The sequence below is a fragment of the Hemiscyllium ocellatum genome, chromosome 37, assembly GCF_020745735.1.
Source record: "Hemiscyllium ocellatum isolate sHemOce1 chromosome 37, sHemOce1.pat.X.cur, whole genome shotgun sequence".
In the NCBI taxonomy this organism is placed as follows: domain Eukaryota; kingdom Metazoa; phylum Chordata; class Chondrichthyes; order Orectolobiformes; family Hemiscylliidae; genus Hemiscyllium; species Hemiscyllium ocellatum.
Genome location: NC_083437.1, coordinates 28,423,480 through 28,447,013, shown reverse-complemented (window position 1 = coordinate 28,447,013; position 23,534 = coordinate 28,423,480). Strand labels below are relative to the sequence as shown.

Sequence of the window (23,534 nt, the reverse complement as noted above, 5' to 3'; positions counted from 1 at the left end):
TTCCGATTTCCTTTTCTTTCCTTTCTTCCCCCGAAGTTTACCCCTCAGGGACACTTGTGAGTCCCACTAATGTTTCATTCTCTCTTTCGCCCTGGGACTGGCGTTTGAAATGGAGGTCGAGGTGCCCATGTTGATCACGTGCCACCCAAGCTGCCATATTGAAACGATTCTGCTTTGTAACCATGGCAACGATGGACAAAATCAACTTTTACCAAATACGACATAGCTCAATCCATATTCTTTCATATACTTGATGTGTTAGCAATGAATTCGCCTCCGTCTTTCACTCTCTTGATTCATTATCAGTCATGTCAGAGTCACAAAGATGTACAGAATGGAAACAGACCCTTCTGTCCAACTCGTCCCATGCCGACCAAATTTTCTTAACTAATGTAGTCTTATTTGACCCATATCATTCTAAACCTTTCCCATTCATATACCCATCCAGATGCCTTTTAAATGTTAATGTACGAGCCTCCGCCACCTTCTCTAGCAGCTCAATCCATACACACACCATCCTCTGCATAAAAAAGTTCTCCCTTAGGTCCCTTTTTAAACTTTTCTCCTCTCACCCTAAACCTATGCCTTCTAGTTCTGGACTTACCCACCCCAGGGAAAAGACCTTTTCTAGTTACATGCCCCACATGAGTTTATAAGGTTTATAAAATCAGCCTCCGACACCCCAGGGAAAACAGCCCCAGCCTATTCAGCCTCTCCTCTATAGCTGAAATCCTCCAACCCTGGCAACATCCTTGTAAATCTTTTGTGAACCCTTTCAACTTTAACAACATCCTTCCTATAACAGGGAGACCAGAATTGCACACAAGATGCCAAAAGTGGTCAAACCAGTGTCCTGTACAGCCGCAATGTGACTTCCCAACTCTGATACTCAAATAGTTATATTGGAGTCAAGGTTCAGCTCCGTGGAGTAAAACAAATAACTGTGAACTCTGAAAATCTGAAACACAAAAGTTCTGAAGAGATCATACTGCACTCAAACATTAATTCTGCTTTCTGGCCACAGATGCTGCCAGACTTGCTGAATTTCTCCAGAAATATCTATTTTTGTGTGTTTCAGCTAAATGGAACTGATCTCAGCCCCAGACTCAGTTTACTTAGGGTTCTACATCAAAGTGTTGCTATTAAGATTCTGAGCAGTACCATTGCGATGCAAACCCTATGTCTCACATTATGACAGACACCTGCCCCAACCGAAAGGGAGAACTAACAAAGACGATGGTTCTTCAATCAGAGAGAATTATGTCCATTGTCTAACAGCCTTTAGTTATGCCAACCTATTTAGAAAGGTAAAACCTACATATGCAAACTAGCCTCTTCTCAATAATTTTACCAATTATATTAAAATATGCCTCTTTATGTGAATGCGCAGACACGCTTCACCAAACTGCATAAGGACTTGCATTTTGATAATATCTTAAGCTCAATACTTCTCAAAAGTCTTTGTAAACATCCGTAAATATTTCTGAAGCGAAGTTATTTTTACTATTGGAAATGTGATAACCAATTTGTCCATAAATATTGGCTAGGACATCAGGGAGAACTCATTAGTTCCCTATTCTTCATTTAAAAAAAGAATGGATGGGACTTTCTACATCATTCGAAGAGGAAAATCAGAGTCTCATGCAAAAGTCACCGCCAGTCTGAATGATATGCTCGAATCAATGTCAGTGTTGCCAGCTGGGTCACAGCTAATAGTTAAACCAACAAAATATTGGGTATTATGTTCTGCATAGTGCCTTTCTCATTGAGGATGTTAACTGATTTATCCTTAGTGCAGTATTTCCCTATTTTCTAAGTATCGCACAATACAGGATTATCAGTAACCAGCGTTACAGAGTTGTCAGTACCCAGTATACACTATTGAACTGTCAATGCAAATTGTTTACTCCAGGATTGTCAATGCGCAATATAGAGCTCATTGCAGGATGATGCCCATTCAGAGCTCTCTGCCAGGCCAATCTCGCGATGTTTCTGGTGCCGGGTGAAGTCTCGCGGACCTTGGTGCGAGTTCTCGCGAGATTGTCGGGGAGATGGCGGGTGGCCGCCTGGTACCTGAGGGTCGCCTGAGTGCCGGCTGCTTCGCGCTCGGGGTGTCAGTCACTTTGGTGCCGGGGTTGAGCGGCACCCAGTCTGGTTTCATCATCCGCGTACTGCTCGCTATTTACTTGGCCTTCATTAACGTCTTGTTACTGCTGTTATACCGGGGGCTGCACTACCAGGTAACAAGGGGCGGGCGGAAGGGCCTGAGCGCGGACTGGGATCTCTGCTCTTTACATGTTAGTCACTGCTAGAGCTAACAGAGTCGTTTCGGGCGGTAACCAGGGCAAGCTCGGGCGCCGCCCTCTACAGTCCCGGGACAGAGTCAGCAGTGATGGCACCTGCAGTTGAATATCATGCTCGTTCTGCGCCTTTACCTTGGTTCTGGATCAGTGGGTGCTGGAAGAGCACAGCAGTTCAGGCAGCATCCAACGAGCAGCCAAATCAACGTTTCGGGCAAAAGCCCTTCATCAAGAATAAAGGCAGTGAGCTGGAAGCATGGGGAGATAAGCCAGAGCAGGGTGGTGTGGGGAGAGAGCAGCATAGAACAGAGGAAGTGACCTGGGAGTTGCAGTGGGAGAGGGACTCCCTGAGATTCTTGTAGAGAGAGGAGGAAAACTTCGACGGGTGGTTTCTGTTACAAAAACAGAAATTGCTGGAAAAACTCAACAGGTCTGGGCACCAGCTGCGGAGAGAAATCCGTTAACACTTCGGGTCACTTCAGAACTGTCCCAATTTTTGTTTCTGATTTCCAGCATCCGCAGTTCTTTCATTTGTTTCGCCTTGGAATGTTATTTCTTTTTAACCACATATGTTCCCAATAAGAAACAGAAATATTGAGTTCAGAATCCGAAACGTCAGGAGCTCAGTAAATTTCGCTGAGCTACTGCTCTACCAATTGGACAATAAACTGTCCCTGCTTTTTGCTACTTTTTTCAGTAGTGCCAAGAGATTTTAAGATCCGTGATAAATAATTTTCAATTTAATGTCTTCACTACAAAGATTTGCAAATCAATTTAATAACTTTGCATTTATAATTCCATCAGATGCTTTTTGGGAACTTTATCAATTAGTACTTGATACCAAGTCTCATGAGAAATTACTGTAGCTGAATAAAATATAGTCTCAAAGGTTTTAATGTATTTGGAAAGGCTAGGATTGATTAGGGATAGTCAACATGGCTTTGTGTGTGGGAAATCGTGTCTCTCTAATTTGATTGAGTTTTTTGAGGAAGTAACGAAGAGGATTGATGAGGGCAGAGTGGTGGACGTGATCTATATGGACTTCAGTAAGGCGTTCAACAAGGTTCCTCATGGTAGACTGGTTAGTAAGGTTAGATCGCATGGAATACAGGGAGAGCTAGCCATTTGGATAAATTACTGGCTTGAAGGTTGAAGACATAAGGTGGTAGTGGAGGGTTGCCTTTCAGAGTGGAGGTCTGTGACCAGTGGAGTGTCACAAGGGTTGGTGCTGGGTCCACTACTTTTCATCATTTATATAAATGATTTGGATGTGAGCACAAGTAGTATAATTAGTAAATTTGCAGATGGCACCAAATTTGGAGGTGTAGTGGACAACAAAAAAAGTTACCTCAGAGTAAAATGGGATCTTGATCAGATGGGCCAATGGACCGAGGAATGGCAGATGGAGTTTAATTTAGATAAATGTGAGGTGCTATATTTTGGAAAGGCAAATCAGGTCATGACTTATACACTTAACGGCAGGGTCTTGGTGAGTGTTGCTGAACAAAGACCTTGGAGTGCAGGTTCAAGGCTCCTTAAAAGTGGAGTCTCAAGTAGACAAAATGGGATCCTTTGCCAAATGGGTAGCAGTAATGTATAATGATCCTACAGTGGCAGTCATTACAAATGGTGTTAAGTCAGATAACTTTAACATTGGGAGAGGTAGTTGATAGGGGTGTCCTCTCTCACCGCTATTATTCGCCTTGGCAGTTAAGCCGTTAGCTGAGGCTATCAGGAGGGATCCTGAAATAGTGGTGCCAAGGGTGGGAATAGGGGAGCATAAGGTCACCTTGTATGCTGACAACATCTTCTTGTTCTTGGCCAATCCGGAGAAGTCTGTTCCTCGACTGATTCAAACAATTAATTTATTTGGCGATATCTCGGGTCACAGGCTCAACTTTACAAATTCGGAAGCCATGTCAGTTGGGGGATTAGCGGAGATGTCTAATCTGAAGGATGGAATGCAGTTCCTGTTTGGATGGTCACCAAAAGGATTTCTTGGGAATTTTTATTACCCCTTCCTTCCACCAGCTGTATAAAGCTAACTATGTACAACTATTGGAGAGGATAAAACAGGATTTGTATCTGTGGGAGGGATTACCATTATCATGGTTGGGCCGAAAAACCCTGATTAAAATTAATGTTCTTCCCCGCCTGTTGTACCCCATGAGAATGCTTCCGTTGCTGCTACGTAGACGAGTGTTAACTGAGGCTCTATGGTTGGCTAGGGTCCTTCGTTTGGTGCCACAGGCGCCCTCTAATTAAATTCACTAAATTGCAGCTTTCACAGGGTGAGGGAGGAGTGGATCTTCCGGATTTGAAGAAATATCGAGTAAGTGCACTGTTGGCATATGTTGGTGACTGGGTATGGGGGAATTCGGAATTGAGTTGGCTTGACATTGAAGCCTCGCAGTTGAGATGCCCTCTAGTTAATTTATTATTTATGGGTAAGATCAGGGTGTCCCAAATGTAAGATTAATATAGGCACTTTCACACACTGCTACTGGTCCTGTTGTAAGATCCAGTGCTATAGTAAGGGAGCTAAAGGACATCCTGGTGATAGAAATACCAGATCCACATTAATTTCATCTTCTGGAGTTGTCAAATTTGCCCTCTTTGGGGGAACACGGGAAGAGATTGTGTAACATTCTTACCCACTGTGCAAGGAAGAACATTCTAGTGAATTGGGCATTGGAAAATCCATCATGTCTTATTAGATTACTAACAGTAGTGGAAACAGGCCCTTCGGCCCAACAAGTCCACACCGACCCGCCGAAGCACAACCCACCCATTCCCCTACATTTACCCCTTTACCTAACGCTATGGGCAATTTAGCGTGGCCAATTCACCTGACCTGCATATCTTTGGACTGTGGGAGGAAACCAGAGCACCCGGAGGAAACCCACGCAGACACGGGGAGAACGCGCAAACCCCACACAGTGAGTCGCCTGAGTCGGGAATTGAACCCAGGTTTCTGGCGCTGTGAGGCAGCAGTGCTAACCACTGTGCCACCGTGCTGCCCACTATGGGGTGGCGTTGGCTGGTGATGGAGCATCTTCCCCAAGATTACCTCACAAATATGGTGCACCACAAAACGGAGTCGTTTTACAACTGCTTTTTAAATTATATTGATGCAGACTTATCAGCAATAATAATTAGGGTCATGGTATAGCCATGGGAATCAGTATGGGTGCCCGTAGGGCCCTGAGAGGGGGAGGCTAGGGCAAAAAAGAATACAGGTACTGTAACTGGTACTCCCAGGGATGGGAGCCTCAGTGGAGGTGTGATGAGTGCCCAATTGCTTCTTATCTCAACTCATTCATGTTTTTAAAACCTCTGGGCATTATAGGTGGGCAATAAATGCTGGTCTAGCCATGACATCCTCATCCTGAGAATGAATTTTAAAAAACCTGAATCAAAGAGTCAAATGGCTTACTCCTGCTCCTCTTTACTATGTTTCTATGTCACTACTGAGGAAATCACTTACACTTAACATCTCATTTATCTAGTTTTTTTTAAAATGACAGCAGAATATAGCAATAATTTTCTTTCTTGACGAACATTCGTGTTTTGAAGGAGTCCTGTGAACATTATCTGAATTATTTTCCCAATTCTGTTTTTTTACTTTTTCCCAGTCCCAATCAGTTAATCAAATGAATGATTATTATTATTTTATTATTCCAAACTGACCAATGCCAGCCTCTATTTTCCTCTAATAGAGCGACTGTAGTCCAAACCTATCAATGCAACAATCTGTTTTTCAAATCTTTGCTGTCTGAAGATAATCTCTACACACATTAATCTGCTTAACATCCAGTATTCCAACTTTAGTAAAGTTCATATCTGTTAATTTCCCCATTGACCATTACCCATTTCATTGACTGCAATCCTGTTCAGATTATCTTAACTGTATCCCATCTTAACTGTCTCCCATCTTCCCCAGGGCTGACGTAAGTGCCTCATAGATTGGAAACTGCGCCTGACTTTACTAATTAGTCACGTATTGAGGTCACTAATCTTCCTATTCCAGCAGACAGTTGGAGAACATAACCTGATTACAAATCTTAAGTCCTGCTTCTGAATTGCTTTGTAATCTTTTAAAATACCTTTTGCAGAATTGTATATTTTTCCTTCTCATGTTGTCAGCTTCCACTGATTGTGGAGACTGCTACTATTTCTCCCTTTCCATAATTTTCTGTTATCCTGAAATAAAATTTTACTTTGGAGTTGGGAGGTAATCAACTTTACTCCCACCACCCTCTCTGACCACAATCTTCTTATTCAGGCTGGTTGAAATAATTCAGGTAAGGCAGTTGAATCAGATTTGTGGATGAACATATTGAGGGTGAATTTAGTAAATTGGAGGATTAATGGGTCACATCATTTTTCTCAGCTGAAGCTGAAACTGTACTACTTGTTACAGCTTTGCTTGAGTTCTTATTGAGTTGAGGTTACTCCTCAAATGTATTTCCTGACTTTTAATCTCTGCCCCTAGGTTGCAGTGAGGGCTTGTTTCCTCGGCTTTGTTTGTGGCTGTGGTTTGTTACTGAGCTTTGGAGGATCATCATGGCAGCACTTTGGCTGGTAAGTTGTCTGTAGAAGTAAACCTCATTTGCCACCTCATGTTTGAAAATTTTGCTCACTGGTTTAAAAGTTGATTTGTAATATTGAAGCCTGCTGTGTGATCCATCTAAAGCATTTTATCCTGTTATACTATATATGGCTCATGAGCATCAACTGAAAGGAATGCTATGGAAGATTCATTCATATATATTCTTTAAAGAGAAGTATGAATGTGACTAAAGATTTTCAAGCTGTTTCCAAAGATCTCTCCCGATACTTAACCATCTGTTTAGAAAATGGGAGCAATGCACTAAAACAGTGATTTTCCTACAAATATAGATTATAGAATGCAACACTGGAAGGGTAATTACAGTCTCAGCACTTTTCCCTTCCAGCTGTTAATGCTCAGAACTATACTGTCTGTGATGACCGTTTTCTGTTTAATAGTTGGCATTAAAAACTCATGACTTTCACAGTAATGTTGCAAGTTTCTGTTTATTCTTTGACAGGTACTTGTGCTCTCTGAGTTTTTTTCACTATTCAGAATATTTGGTGACTGCAGTTATCAATCCCAAGTCTCTCTCTCTGGATTCCTTCCTGTTAAATCATAGCATGGCATACACACTTGCAGCTATGTCATCCTGGGTGGAATTCACAATCGAGAAACTTCTCTTTCCAGGTGTGTGAACAATTATGACATTGTTTTCTTCTGTGATCTATAGAGTGTAGTGCTTTGTTTGAGGAGTGGTGCTGAGTACATAAGTTTTCTGCACATCGTAGATCTAGTGTGGTTCATTATATGTACCCAGATCTATTTCCTGGTGTGGTGTGTTGTGGTAAAATCAGTGTATCACAGTTTTGTTCAGTTATGACACTAAGCATTAAACATTTGACTGTGCAGACCACAAAACAGCCGTGTCCAAGTGTGACATTTGCATGAGGACAGTGACCCCTAGGTAGTAATTGAGCATTGTATATTCTTATGCATTTATTAACCAGGAAACCAGTATTTTTTTTTAATTATTCCAATTATTAGCTCAAGGGAGATTAGCTAACTCCTGAAGGAGAAATTCAACCTGAAGCATTCCTTTTTCTGTAGATCAGGTCAATGTAATTGACTGTATTTTTGTAGAGTTGGTCAGGATCAAGAGCAATATTGCAACTCTCATTGATGTAAAGCTCATAATGACTCTTCATTCACAGGAACTTGAATGCGTAATAGGAAGGGTTAGAATGATTACAGCACAGAAAGAGACTGTTTGTCTATTCGTTATGTTCTGGCTCTCTTGTTAAGAAATGTGTTTTTTGAAGAAGTAACAAAGAGGATTGACGAGGGCAGAGCAGTGGATGTGATCTATATTGACTTCAGTAAGGCATTCGACAAGGTTCCCCATGGGAGACTGGTGAGCAAGTTTAGATCTCATGGAATACAAAGGGAACTACAAAGGGAACGGATACAGAACTGGCTCAAAGGTAGAAGACAGAGGGTGGTGGTGGAGGGTTTTTTTTAGATTAGAGACCTGTGACCAGTGGATTGCCACAAGGATCGGTGCTGGGTCCTCTGCTTTCCATCATTTATATAAATTATTTGGATGTGAATATAAGAGGTATAGTTAGTAAGTTTGCAGATGACACCAAAATTGGAGGTGTAGTAGGCAGCAAAGAAGTTTACCTCAGATTACAATAGGATCTTACTCAAATGGGCCAATGGGCTGAGAAGTGGCAAATGGAGTTTAATTCAGATAAATGTGAGCTGCTTCATTTTGAGAAAGCAAATCTTAGCATGACTTCTACACTTTATGGTAAGGTCCAAGGGAGAATTGCTGAACAAAGAGACCTTGGAGTGCAGGTTCATAGCTCCTTGAAAATGGAGTCGCAAGTCGATAGGATAGTGAAGGTGGTGTGCGCTTTCCTTTATTGGTCAGAGTATTGAGTACAGGAGTTGGGAAGTCATGTTGCGGCTGTACAGGGCATTGTTTAGGTCACTGTTGGAATATTGCATACAATTCTGGTCTCCTTCCTATCGAAAGGATGTTGTGAAACTTGAAAGGGTTCAGAAATGATTTACAAGAATGTTGCCAGGATTGGACGAATTGAGCTACAGGGAGAGGCTGAACAGGCTGGGGCTGTTTTTCCTGGAGCATCTGATGCTGAGGGGTGACCTTATAGAAGTTTACAAAATTGAGGGGCATGGATAGGATGAATAGACAAAGTCTTTCTCCTGGGGTCAGGGAGTCCAGAATTAGAGGGCATAGGTTTAGAGTGAGAGGGGAAAAATATATAAAAGAGACCTTAGGGGCAACTTTTTCACACACAGGGTGGTACGTGTATGGAACGAGCTGCCAGAGGAAGTGGTGGATGCTGGTCCAATTGCAACATATAAAAGGCATTTGGATGGGTATACGAATAAGAAGGGTTTGGAGGGATATGGGCCGGGTGCTGGCAGATGGGACTAGATGGATTGGGATATCTGGTCAGCGTGGACGGATTTTACCAAAGGGTCTGTTTCCATGCTGTACATCTCTGACTCTCACTCGTGTCACTGGCTGGCCAGCATTTATTGCTTATCCAGAGTTGCACTGCCCTTATTCTTCTAGATGGTTGTGTGTTTGGCAGGAACTGACTAAGGATGTTTGGTAAATTTCTGCAGTACTGCTTCTACTTAGTATTGGTGATGGAGGGAGTGGATCCCTGTGGATGTGGTGCTGATCCATTGGGACGCTTTGTCCTGGATGGTGTTAAGCTTCTTGAAACTGCACCCATTCAGGTATGTGGGGGGTATTTCATCACACTCCTGATTCGTACCTTGTACACTGTTTATGCAACAACTCCAGTTTCTGGGCAGTGGTATCCCCCAGAAAGTTTATAGTGAGGAATTCAGTGATGTTAATGTCGTGGACCAGCCAAATCCCCTCAATTATATTAAGCTAACAGCCTAGACCCCAACTTTTGCATATTTTTAAGGGCAAGTGTAAGGCTTTATGCTTGGTCAGGCCTGAAGCAAAACACTTTGTATTTTTACACTATTGTTAAAATACAGACAAAATAAGAATTTTAAAAATCAGCTTAACTGTAACTCTATTGAAATACTTAACAAGATAATAACCACCACTAATTAGATGTTCCAAGATAGTAACATCCCACAAACACACCTTTGGCAGAGGCAAATTCTGTAAAATAGATTGTCTCACATGCAATGTTTCCCCAGTCCCCAAGGAAGGAATATCAAGAACAAACTGTCTGTGTAAGAGAGAACTCAGGCGTTTCACTGTAGCAGGAGAGATTTATAGCAGCTTCCAAATGCCAACAACTCCTGAAAGTTAAACTAAAATCCTAGTTCTGTGGGAGCTTGACCCCACTCCTTCATATTGCTTCTATTATTCTGATTTTTAAAAAGCCAACACTAGCTGGCTCCAAGTTTGCAACATTTGCTTTCAAAAGATACATGACAGACAAATCCTTCTTAAAGGCACATCTCATAACAGTAACACCATTGAATGTCAAGGGACAATGGTTCGATTGTCGCTTATTAGAGATGATCATTGCTTGGTATTTGTGTGGCTCGAGTGTTATTTACCACTTGTCAAACAAAGTCTGGATATTGACCAGATCTTGTTGCTTTTGAGTATGGACTGCTTCAGCATCTGAAGAGTCGCGAATGTTGCTGAACATTGTGCAATCATCAGTGAACGTCCCCACCTCTGACCTTGTGATGTCAGGAAGGTTATTGGTGGAGCAGTCAAAGATGGTTGAGCCTTGCTGAGAAACTCATGCAAAAATGTCCTGGAGCTAAGATGACTGACCACCACCAACAACAACTATTTTCCTATATGCCAGGCATGACAGCAACCATTGGAGAGTTTGCCCCCGATACGCATTGATTCCTGGGTGCATTACTTAATTGAATATGGTCTTGATGTGAAGGGCTATCATTCTCACCTCAACGTTGGATTTTAGTCATTTTGTCCATTTTTGAATCAAGGCTGTAATGAGGTCAGGAGCTGAGTGGCCTAACTGATTGGTTTTTTTTTTGAGCATCGTCTACCAGCATTAATTGCCCAGAAGGCGGTTAAGTGGCAACCACATTGCTGTGTGGGGCATTTTCCTTCCTAAAGGACATTAGTGAACCAGATGATTTTTTTCATCAATCGACAATGGATTCATGGTCATCATGAGCCTTCTTATTCTAGATGTTGGTCTAGTGATAATACTACTAGGTCATCGCCTCCCTTGCTATCTTAAGTGCTTCTTCCAACTTTTGTTCAACTTGGAGGAATCTAACTGGCCCAACTCCAAATCCCTTTCCCTATAGCCTTCCAATTTTATTTTTTACCTTCAAGTACTCATTATTAAATCTGCCTCCACACTTTCAGATAGCATATTTCAGTTCATAATCATTGTTGTGTGTAAAAGGTTTTCCTCATCTCATTTGGCTTTTTTGCCATCTGATTAATATTGGTGTCCTCTTGAGGCTTCTGCCAGTGGGAACACTTTCTGTCTATCTCCACTATCCAGACCACTCAAGGTTTTGAACATCTCTCTCAAATTTCAATCTTCTCTGCTCTAAGGTCCACAATCCCAGCATGTCTAATCCATCTGGAACCATTCTTGCACATTTTCTCTGCACACTCCCGAAAGAGTTCATATCCTTCTTAAAGTATCGTGCACAGAATAGGCCACAATTTGCAAATTCAGGCCCAAAACAGTATTTTGTCAAAGGTCATCATTACTTTTCTGTTTTTGTACTCTTAAGACACTATTCCGAGATTCTATATGTGTTTTAACCATTTCTCAACCTGCTCTGTGAATGTAGATAATTTGTGCAAATGAAGTCTCAGGTCCCTCTGCTCCCTCACTCACTTTAGAATTGTATCTATTGGCTTATCTTGCCCCTCACCTTTCTTCTTACCAATTATTCATCCTGCAGTTCATCTGTCAAGTGTTGGTCCATTGCATCAGCCTGTCTTGCCTCTTGAAAAGTGTTACCATCTTCCTCGCTGTGCACTGCACTTCCATGTTTTGTATCCTCTGCAAACTTTGAAGTTGTCCCATGTACCCTGTATCTCCAGGTCCAAGTCATTAATATAGATCACGAAAAGCAGTAGTCTTGGTACTGGTCCCTGGTGAACGACACTGTAAACTTCATCCAGTTTGAAAAACAAGCATTCAGCACTACTCCTTCCTGTTGTGATGAAAGGTGTGTGATTTATATATAAAATATGACTTTTAATAATGAAACACTGAGGCATTAGCTTGTTTTTAATTGAGAATAATTGAGGATTTATTTTAGCCTAGAAAATCCCAGAGATTGGAAAGCTTTTAGGGTAGTTTTTGAGGAGACCTGACTGAGGTCAGGAGCAAATATCATATCCCTCTTAGAAAAGAGTGTACGACAGTGCAGGGAAACTCTGGTACCTCGCCAAAAAAGGTTTAGCATGTGAAACTTCCACAACAGGAATGTCTAGTAATAAAAGACTGAAAAAAATTAAAATACTGCATGTTTGTGTGAGAATACCTCATGGTTCAGAGAACAGAATTAGGGAGAAACAGTTAAGTTAAACCTAAAGTAGGAGTAAATTACTGCATATGCTGGAATCTGTACTGAAAACAAAAAGTGCTGGAAATCACAATGGGTCAGGCATTATCTATGGAGAGAGAGCAAGCTGAGTCTAGATGACTCATCTTCAGAGCTGTTAAAGCTAAAATTTGATATGAAATGCTAATTTCTCTGGAATTGAGTATCTGTAAAGTAATGGTGTTGGGGAGTAGATGAGACTTCGTTTTCCTCAATGTTTTACATCTTGCAAACAGTGTTCTATATTTAGATAGCCTTGCTTTGCTTTTGTTTCAGTTTTTGTAATAAACTTGTTTTATTTTTAAATAAAATGTACAGTCTTGTGTGCTTGTTTCAGTGAATGACCACTATATTAAATTGAAAGATTGAAGCCAGATTTTATTCTGGAGTCTTATTTATTCAGTGGTAAAATTACCTGGGAACATAACATTGTATTTTAGCCAATTTCTATCAATTCTGCCATTGTCCCCTATATTCCATCAAATTTGTTGACTGACTAGCATTTTCATTTTATTTGATTGAAAAAAAATTTTTTTCTCTTCACTTGCAGGTCTGAAACAGATTACGTGGCTCAGTTTCTTGGGTTTGCTGATGGTTCTCATTGGCGAATCTCTGCGTAAAGCTGCCATGCTAACAGCTGGGTCAAATTTCAATCATATTGTACAGAATGAGAAGGCTGAAAGCCACCGGCTTGTCACCAGTGGCGTCTACTCTTGGTCGAGGCATCCTTCCTACGTGGGCTGGTTCTACTGGAGTATTGGCACTCAGGTAGGCTCACCATTGATTCTGCATGTTTGTTGTGCCTTTTGGAATAGGAATGTGCTACTTTGATATGCTGAAAAGTGGACCAATGTTTTCTAGAACCGGTGTTGAAGTTTCTTCCTGTTTCTTATGGCCTTATGGTTCTAGCACAGAAAAAAACCATTTTTACTGGCAGTCATAAGGAGCAATTCACTACGACACCCCAAAACCTTGCACATTTCTGCTCTTCAGATATTTAGAATATTTTAAAAATGTTTAAACATTTACAGCACGGAAGGAGGCCATTGTGCTCATTGGGTCTGTGCACACTCAAAAAGAACTGTTGAAGTCAGTCTGCTTTTTCACCAATATCCCAAATACAGAAATTCAGGTGTGTATCCAAACGCTTTTTCTGCCTCTACTGCTACTGCCTCTACTAGTCTTTTAGGCAGAGAGTTCCAGATCCCTGCCATTCTCTGGGTTAAAAAAAAATCCCTCACCTCTCCTCTAACCTTTCTGCTTTAAACAGATGCTTCACTGTCAATGAACCCTCTGCTAAGGGAGATTAGTCCTTCCCATTTACTCTGTCTAGTTCCCTCACAAATCTGTACCTCAGTCAAATCTGCTCTCAGCCTATCTCTTCCCAGAGTTATGACGATGCTTTTTTTTTTGAGGATTCATGTTTAAAAGATTGTAGATAATGGTTCATTTGAAAAGATTGAGGAGGTATGTCGACTTCTGTTTAAAAGGGTCACTAAAAGGACACATTGAGACATTTTAAAAACAAACTTGAAGTCATTTGACTAACTTACTGGACTTATTTACTGGGTAAATGCCTGGATTTAGAGCTGTCAGGATTAAGTCTTTGGTTTGGGTATTATTTGGAGTTTAATTTGTGTTAGCCTGCTGAGAAAGAGAAAATAGTCAGCTCATCCACTGCCTTGCAGAGAAACCCTTTTCAGGGTCCAGTGTGGTAACTGGAACACTCCTGAAAAGTCTCTGTAGGGACTCTCCTTGATGGTTCCTGAACGAACTCTATCTGCAAAGTGACAACTGCTTGTCTTTTTTTGACAGGCTTTTCGATATGCCAGGATATTAGTTTAAAGCCATCGTGAACATTTTGTATCTTACCCTTTTTTCTTTCAAGAACTAATTATTATTTGGCCAAGTCTTCTTTCTTTAATTTGATGCAGAAAAAAAATCTTTATTTCCTTTCCATTACTTGTGTCTAAGTCTGCGTTTGTGTTGAGTTACTTAGAAGGGTGGATAAAGCGTGGAGCTGTAAAAACCACAGCAGGTCAAGCAGCATCAGAGGAGAAGTCCAAAGCTGTGCAGGTTAGGTGCATTAGTCAGGAGTAAAATTTACAGTAATGGGGAATGGGTTTGGATGGGATACTCTTGGGAGGTCGGTGTGGACTTGTTGGGCTGAAGGGCCTGTTCCACACTGTAGGGATTCTACTCTATAAAAAGAGTTGCTGGAAAACTCCAGCATCTGCAGTTATCACTATCTTGGAAAAAGACGCCCCTTCTCCTTTGCTGCTTGACCAGCTGTGCTTTTTCCAGCTCCACTCTTTATTGACTCTGACTCTCCAGCATCTACAGTTCTCACTATCTCCAAGTTACTTAGAAGGATAAACACTTACACTTTCATATTTCAAACTGTTAAAATGATTTGCATATTTGTCAAATAAGTTCTGTTTCCCCAATAAATCAACAATTTAGAAACATAGAATCGCATAAGACCATAAGGCATAGGAGTTGAAGTAAGGCCATTCGGCCCATCGAGTCCACTCCGCCATTCAATCATGGCTGATGGGCATTTCAACTCCACTTACCAGCGTTCTCCCCATAGCCCTTAATTCCTCAAGACAACAAGAATCTATCAATCTCGACAGTGTGGTACAAGGCAATTCTGCCCATCAAGTCCTGCCCTGACTGTCGAAGAGCATCCCACCCAGTCCCACCTCCACCTTTTCCTCTAAACCTGCATTCACCATGGTCAATCTACCTAGCCCACATATCCCTAGATACAACAGGGCAATCTAGCATGGCATACTCCACACAAACAGTCACTCAAGGCTGGAATCAAACCTGGGTACCTGATGTACTAACCCACCATTTGCCCAGTTTGTTTATTAAAGAAACCTGGTTAGTTTTTTTTATTCTAAACGTAATATAGGTAAAGTATGTATTGGTCAATATTGGTAACTGGGTAAAGTATTTAAATTTATAATATCAGCGGGACTAGAGGTGGACCATGCACACTCCAACTTCAGTCATATCACAGGGGAACAACCCCAGCCTGTCAAATTTTCCTCAAAGCTGCAGTTTTCGAGTCCCGGAAACATTTTTGTTTAAGGCATAGGGAAACAAACAAAATTATTCTTTGTTGTCTTCCGATTGATAATGTTTTGAGAGTTCTTGTCAGCCATTATCATATTGAATGGCGGATCAGACGTGAAGGATCAAATGGTCTACTCCTCCTATATTCTATGTCATGTGTCTCAGTGTTACATGTGTGGAGCCCTGATGCTGATCTGAAAGTCCCCTGAAAGATGATTAGGTTTGAGGATCTGGAACGGTTCTCATATAAAATGGAAAGGGCCTCTAACGGTCTGGATTCATATGACTGGTTTATTTCTTATGATTAGCATGTTATATAAGGTGTGCGGGTTTGGATAAACCAGTGAGGGTTTCTTGCTCTGTAATGCGTCCTTGACGAGGAACTCTGACTGGTACGAGATCCGGCACAACCAAATATAGTGTGATACAATTAGGATAGAATAATGTTTTTTCTTCCTTGGTCCGCCACAACATATAGGTGCATCAGAAACGGTAACAGCCTTTTTCCAAGTAATGAATCAATTGTTGCCTTTTGTTTCTTTTCAGGTAATTTTGTGTAACCCCATCTGCATTGTAGGATATACGTTGGCTTCATGGCATTTCTTTTGTGAGCGAATCGAGGAAGAGGAGATTACTCTGATTCAGTTTTTTGGCAAAGACTATGAGCAGTACAAGAAGCGGATTCCAACACGGCTTCCCTTCATCAATGGTGCCAAAATAGATCCATGATGTTCAACAATGTGGGAGACGGAAATGCACAATCAAACGGACCGTGAATACATGGGCTACCGTTTAATCCTTAGTACCTGAATATTGTTTGATTTCAGCTTTGAAAAGAATTCCACAGCTGTTGCTGTTGAGAATATGTTAGCTAGCTTCTCACTGTTAGAGCAAGGAAGTGGTGCTGCAGGGGACAATGAGTTATGAATGGTGGGAACCAGAAACATTGCGAATTGTAGAGGCCACTTGCTGCAGCTATTGCTATGACAAAGCCATTTGTTATAAACTTGGTACTTCTCATAAAGACTGTTCTTTTTTGACCAAAAAAAAAGTCCATGGAGGGCTGCTTTATACTGTGTAGGGATGCAGCAGTATTGCAATATACGAACACACTTTATCAGGAAAGTAAATTCCATAATTTACTGTTAACAGAGGATAATCATGATTTGTAGAAAATGGGGTCAGTTGCTTTTTGTTTTATCTAGACCAAAACTTGTTGCATCTTATTTAGGACGATGCTAAAATTAGTGATATTCTGCATTGAAGTTTCTTTTAAAAATGACTATCAAGATCAGTTTTCCTCCTCTTTGTTCCAGTTAAACATACAACCAGGCTGATAACATACAAGTTTCCAATGCTAAAGGGCCTTCATGAACATGTTGCGTGATATTTCTACTAGCTATGGGTCAATTTTTCACAATCTACAACATTTGAGTCGAATTGGCAAATACACTGCCATTTTCAGTGAAGAGAAGTGAACTGGGGATTGGTGATATTGGTGTAATCAAGAGTGCCCTTTTGAATGTTTTGCTGAGACATATTGAATTGTGTAGAGAGAGCTGCATCTCATACATGCTGTACTGGTCCTGGGAGTATTTGAGGGGGCCATCTAGAAGAACCTTTGTTCTATATTTAACCCATATGGTACCTGACCTGATCAACTACTTGATGATTCCAGGTGCTTGAAATGAATGTGTCCCATTGTCCAGGACATCCCTCAACTTCATGACAAAAATGCACACAAATAAATTTCCTCATTCTATTGAGTACAATTTGATTACCTCTGCACTGTTGGAAAGGGAAGGGGAAAGCTTTAATTTACTTAAATATGATAAGTAAAAACTGTATCTGCTGGAATTCTGAAATAAAATGGGTGCTTACCTGAAATATTAAGCTGTCTTTTCTCTCATGTATGCTGAATGATTCACTCTTTTCCACCATTTTCTAGGTTTTTTTTCGCACATGCCATGCTTGATTCTAAGTCTTGCTTTGAGTTATCATGAGCATGATCAGTACTTATTCCTGTACCTGTAGATTTCATGAAGATATTCATAACAAGGTTTCTCTTGAAATCTACCAGCAAATATCTTTTCAAATCCAGAAAAAGTGCTGCATCAGATCATCATCTGCCGTTTTGATGTTCGGTCCTCCTCTCAATTTCTCCCCTTTTTGAGGCTGAACAATGTGAAAACAGCTGATTATTGATTAAGATTCCAAAATGATACAAGTTTTTCTCTGATGGTTTTTGGACCATCGATAATAGTGTTTATATTGTATCTTTCATGTAGAAAAATGCTCCTCTGCTTCATCAAAATGTAATCAGTCAAAAATGGGTGCCATGTCAAAGGTGATATGAGGGGAGTGGGGTCATCAATAACTTGACTAAAAACCCAAGGGGGAGAATTAGAGATATGCAGGAAGAGCAGGGACAAAAGAGGGATTTTTAAAATGCTGGCACAGGCACAATAGATGGAATTGCTTATAATAAATCAAAAAATTGCAGATGCTGGAAATTTGGAAATAAAAACAGAAATTGTTGAGAAACTCAGCAGGTCTGGCAGCATCAATGGAGAAAAAGCAGAGTAAACATTTTGGGTCCAGCAACCCTTCAGAACGAGGAGACTTGCCTGTTTTCATGCTGGAGGTTTAAATAATTTTGAGGAGAGTGATGTTGAGAGGTTTATGGAATACGGGCACACCTATCAGGTGTTGTGGGGAAGGGAGTGAACAAAAATGATCAGTCTGTTGGAACATTATATGGGGAGAGTTATAGGCATACTGCAAGCTTTGTATTAATGTCAGAGATATTGTGATTAGCCTGCAGCAATTGTGTTGTACTGTTAACATAGTCACTGCCATCTGTAGTAATCATGCCAAGGAGTAGAGGTAGACAAAGAGTGGATCTCAAGACTTTGCTGAAGACCCAGTGACAATATTGATGTAGGTGAACATATACAAATATGCATCAGAAAGTTAGACCTTTGCAGAGTTATCCTATTGTATATTAATATTCCGACATGCTTGTTTTATGAATGTCATTTCAATTACTGCATAAGCTACTATTAATGGCTATTATTAATGCAGCTTTGGATCAATATGTCAGAGACTGGATTCCTTGTTCTTAATGAGTAAATTGACTTTTTAGAGATGACAAGTATACTGTAATAATTTTCTTCAGAGCTGCTGGTTGGTTGGGGGGGGGGGGCGGTTTAGAGTTCCAGTCTGGTTGCAGTGTTTTGACTTCCCCAAATGAAATTGTGTTTGAATGGATGTTAACTGTAAATGACCTTGCTAGTGCTCACTAGAATAGGCTCCATTATGAAGGGCTGTTGTGGGACAGAAACAGTTTCTCTACCACTGAGTTAGGAGGCCTTGATTCAAGTTCAGAGGTATGTAATAAAATCACTGAACAGGTTGATTAGGAAAATATCTAGGTTTGGGGGATACAGGCTGGCTACTTGGAGTGTGGTAATAAAGTGCACTGATACCAATTGACTAGTGCCCTACTTAGCACTGCATGTCCAGAAAAGGAGTTAAAGACTTTGGGAACATTCTTAACAGACTAATGCGACTTTTGACATATTAAAATCTGTACTGTCACATTGTCCCGTTACCTCCTTTTGCTTTATAATGACCGCTGTCTTTGCCCAATACTGTCATTTGTAGAATCACAGAGTAAGACCATTATGTCTGTATGAAATATGATTTTACTAGCTATGGCATATTATAGGTTACTGTGACTTTCCTGCATTGTACAAATTTTCACAGAAATAATACTAATCTTATTTGTAGATCAAAACTTTTAAATATACATTTGTGGATGGATGCTTAAAGTCATAACCTACAGGTGCTACGCTTACTGTGGTAAGTGATTAACAGTTAATGTGCAAGCTCTTTGGAGGAGATGATGATGGGTGAGGAGGTATAGAATCGTCATCCAGTCTATAAGTTTTTCTAAGGTATAACTCAGGATATTTACCTTTTGTGAGCAGTGCTCAGCAATTTGTCAGATAGGCAGCTGACAACGGGAGTAGAGATTCCCGGCAACGAAATCCCTCAGAGGCAATCCAATACTAGAGAACAATTCCATTCATACCATGGAATCTGAGCCTAATCATACTCCCACTCAAAGCCACACAATGACCTTTCCATTTTAAAGGCTATATAAACAAAGAGTTCCAAAGTGCTTCAAAAAGATATGATTGATCAAACTTAATGGAAAGTCGTCATGAAAGAATTCAGTGAGGATGCATGTGGAGAAACTGCTTCCAGCAATGGGTGAGACCTAAACAAACCACATTTATAGATCAAATAAAGAATTTGGAAGTAATTTATTTTACAGCATAAGAATGTGGGATTCTCTTCCATATGGAGTGGTTGGGCCAAATTGGGAGCTAGAAGTGATGGGCTTGAGTCTGTCAGAACAGTAATTACAAATTAACTCTTTACTGCTTACTTTTCTGAATTGCTATTTAGAAACATAGAAAAATAAACCCATAATAAAAATATGCATGTCAGTTCCCAGTCAGACTATTACTTCTGATTACTAAGTTGGTAAAGACCGTGAACCATTGGGAACAGGAATGTTTCACTGGCTTCACTTTCTGGTCAAAGAGGATCTGCTTTGAGCCTCAATGCTCTGGGTTAAAGAAAGGAAGAATCAACAAGAATGCTTGCTGTTCAATGGTTGTGCAAGGTTTGGGTGATGACAATAGAATCTGTTACAGTCCATACCATGTTTAAGTTCACTATCCACGCTGTTTATATTTAGCATGCTTCAGGATGTTGACATTGTTCTCGAGGCCAGCATTTATTGCTCATGTCAAGTTGTCATTGAGTTAGAAATGCTAAGCTTTTGAGTAGATGCATGGTCAATAAATGGGGTATTGCTAATTCAGCTTATAAATCCATCAACTTTTTACCCTGTAACAGATCTGAGAAAAATCATAGATGACGTATAGAATGTGCAGCAATTGTCAGATTTTTTTGAGCTAATATTTTCCTGTTTTTGATTTCCTTTTGTTTTACTTAATGTTGGTTCTTTCATGGGATCCTATTCTAAATATGTCAATGGCTATAAATTCTTTTCCCAAACAGTTGCTCTTCTTTACAAATGTTTAAATGTATGAAAGATAGTCAACTATTGGGAAATCATTTTCAAGCCTGATTCCATCATCAGCCATTGTGCATTTCCCGCAGATGCCATTTGAAGCACCCAGCTCCAATTAGACAGTTATCACAGAGGACAAAGTAAACCTTCTGGTTGTTACAGGCCACTGCACAGAGATTACATCATAGAAACAGGTCATTCAGTCCAATAGGAAGATATCAGTGCTTATGTTCTCCTCTTCCCCTGCCCCCCCAGTCAGTGTTTACTTTAGCTCATGTTGCACATGAACCTCCTTCCACAACAGATCCTATTCTTTTCTCCTGCCTCTACTACCTCATTTCCCTTTTAAATGTACCTATACTATTCTCCTCAACTAGTCTATGTTCCACATTTTCACCACTCTGGGTTAAATGCTTTCTCCCAAAATCTTCATTGGATTTATTAGGGACAATCTTCTACTTATGACCAATAGGTGTGGATTTCTGCTATAAATGGAATTATTTCCACCTCGAGCATAAGAAACCATTTCATAATTTTAAAAGTCTATCATTCCTCAGTCTTCCTTTGTCCAGACAAACGTGCCTCAGGTTTGCTTAATCTTCCCTTCAGGGTTGCTTTCTTATGTGAAGATGTATTTCGTTCCTAGTGCTGTCAAACTAATTAAAGACATTTGATGGACTGGAGCTCTGGTTAAGAAACAGATTCATTTTCTGCTTGCTTTGTAACATTCCCAAATCTGACCACTGCTGCTTGTTTTCACGTTACAATTCCCTGTGGCAGTACACTATTAAAGACAACTAACATTCTGCTTCATGTTCCTGCATTTTAAATAGAACACATCTGTACTCAATCTTGTAACCATCACTATTCCTCAGTAAGGTTGCCAATCCTCCAAAGCAGCCCTGGTATCTTCAAAAACTAAAGGTTAATCTCCATGACCCTGCTGCAAGCAAAATCCAGTGACTCTGACCTCCAATACCATGAGGTGCTTCGAGAGGCTGGTCATCGCCCACGTATGCCTTGATCTCCTACAATTTGCAGACTGATGTAACAGGTCCACAGGGGACGCCATCCCTCTGGCCCTGCACTCAACCCTGGAACATCTGGACAACAAGGATATCTCCGTCAGACTCCTATTAATCAACTACAGCTCATAAACCTCTCCAGACTGATCTCAGAACTCCAAGACCTACGTCTCTGCTCCCTCTGCAACTGGATCCTCAGCGTCCTTACCCACAGACCACAATCAGTGAAGATAGACAACTGCACCTCCTTTTGATAACCCTCAGCACTGGAGCCCCCTACTATACTCCCTGTATGCCCACAACTCTGTAGACAAGTTCGCTAATGACATCACCATGGTAGGATGGATATCAAACAATGATGAGTCAGAATACAGAAAAGAGATAGAGGCTTGGTGTCGTGGTGCAATGATCTCTTTCCCTCTCCCTCTCCCCCTCCCTCTCTGATCATCGACTTCAGTCCTCATCTACAGCAATGGAGCAGAGGTTGAGAGAGTCGAATGTCAAGTTCCTCGGAGTGATGATAATTAACAACCTGTCCTTTACTTCCCACATATATGCAACAGTCAAGAAAGTACAACAATGCCTCTTTCTCAGAGAAAGTGAGGTCTGCAGATGCTGGAGACCAGAGTTGAGTGTGTTGCTAGAAAAGCACAGCAGGTCAGGCAGCATCCGAGGAGCAGGAGAATTGATGTTTCGGGCCAAAACCGTTCCTGATTAAGGGCTTTGGCCCGAAACATCAATTCTCCTGCTCCTCGGATGCTGCCTGACCTGCTGCGCTCTTCCAGCAACACCCTCTCAAAAATGCCTCTTTCCCCTCAGGTGCATCAGAAACGTTGGCACGTTGATAAGGACCCTCATCAACTTCTACAGAAATACCATTGAAAGCATACTGTCTGGGTGCATACTGCTACTGGTATTGCAACTGCTCTGCCAAGGACTATAAGAAACTACAGAAGATAATGAGCACAGCTCTGACCATCACAGAAGTCAACCTTCCATTTACATTTCTCATTGCCACGGAGATGCTGTCAACATCCCTCCCACCCTGGCAATGCTCCCTCCAACCTCTTTCATCAGGCAGGAAGTACAGAAGCTTGAGCATATGCACCAACAGCTTCTTCCCTGCCATTATTAGACTGATGAATGGACCTCTCTAACTTCAAATGACATTGATCTTGATCTTGCTTCATGCATCATCTGTACAGTGTAACCTGTATATCTCACTCTAAGCATCCTATGATCTTTATCTTCTTGTTTGCTATGATCTGCCAATACTGCTCGCAAACAAAGCTTTTCACTGTGTTTAGGTACACGTGACTGTAATAACTCAAAGCAAATCAATTATTTTTTCAGGAACCTATAAAGCATCTACTACAACTTGCTATTTTGAAGCCCACCTAACTCTTTCCTGAGGAGGTGTCAATTTAAAGTTTCACTCTGCAATTTATCCATGAGTTGCATTCGCTGAATGAAATTTGTACTTTCTGGGAATTATAACCTTGTCTCTCTTGTCTAACCTTTACGATGGAAATATTTTGAATGTTTGATCTTCAGTTATTGAGAGAGCCATGTGGTCAATTGATCAGTTTATTCCCTTTCTTATTCTTTTTGCAGGAAGCTTTCCTTGCTGTTTGTTTTCACAGACAATAAAAATTACTGCTAGAAGTATTCAGCAGGTTAATCAAAAAGGACAAAGCATTAGTATTTAGGGTATGCACCTTTCATCAGAATTCCATGGTATAAACTAGGACATTAACTTGTAATTTTTACAGACACTGACTAATATTGTGTTTTTCAACACATCAATTTTCATTTCAACACATCAGTTTTTGCACTCTTCTATTTAATGTTTGGTGAGTCATAAGCTCATGGGCTCA

The 23,534-nt window shown here is 40.8% G+C and overlaps 1 protein-coding gene across 2 annotated transcripts in view; it reads left to right on the top strand.

Annotated features, from left to right (window-relative positions):
* The first annotated feature begins 2,047 nt into the window (after window positions 1-2,047).
* Window positions 2,048-23,534, top strand: part of rpl22 (ribosomal protein L22) — a 76,225-nt gene continuing 54,738 nt past the window's right edge. The window contains exons 1-5 of one of the 2 annotated variants that reach the window (XM_060851857.1): window positions 2,048-2,240; window positions 6,796-6,884; window positions 7,373-7,542; window positions 12,989-13,206; window positions 16,069-17,409. In XM_060851857.1, the coding sequence (XP_060707840.1) occupies window positions 2,052-2,240; window positions 6,796-6,884; window positions 7,373-7,542; window positions 12,989-13,206; window positions 16,069-16,251 (849 nt within the window). In that variant the 5' untranslated portion in view covers window positions 2,048-2,051 and the 3' untranslated portion in view covers window positions 16,252-17,409. Of the gene's footprint in view, window positions 2,241-6,795; window positions 6,885-7,372; window positions 7,543-12,988; window positions 13,207-16,068; window positions 17,410-23,534 lie in introns of those variants that run through there. The other variant, XM_060851859.1, reaches the window with a different exon arrangement.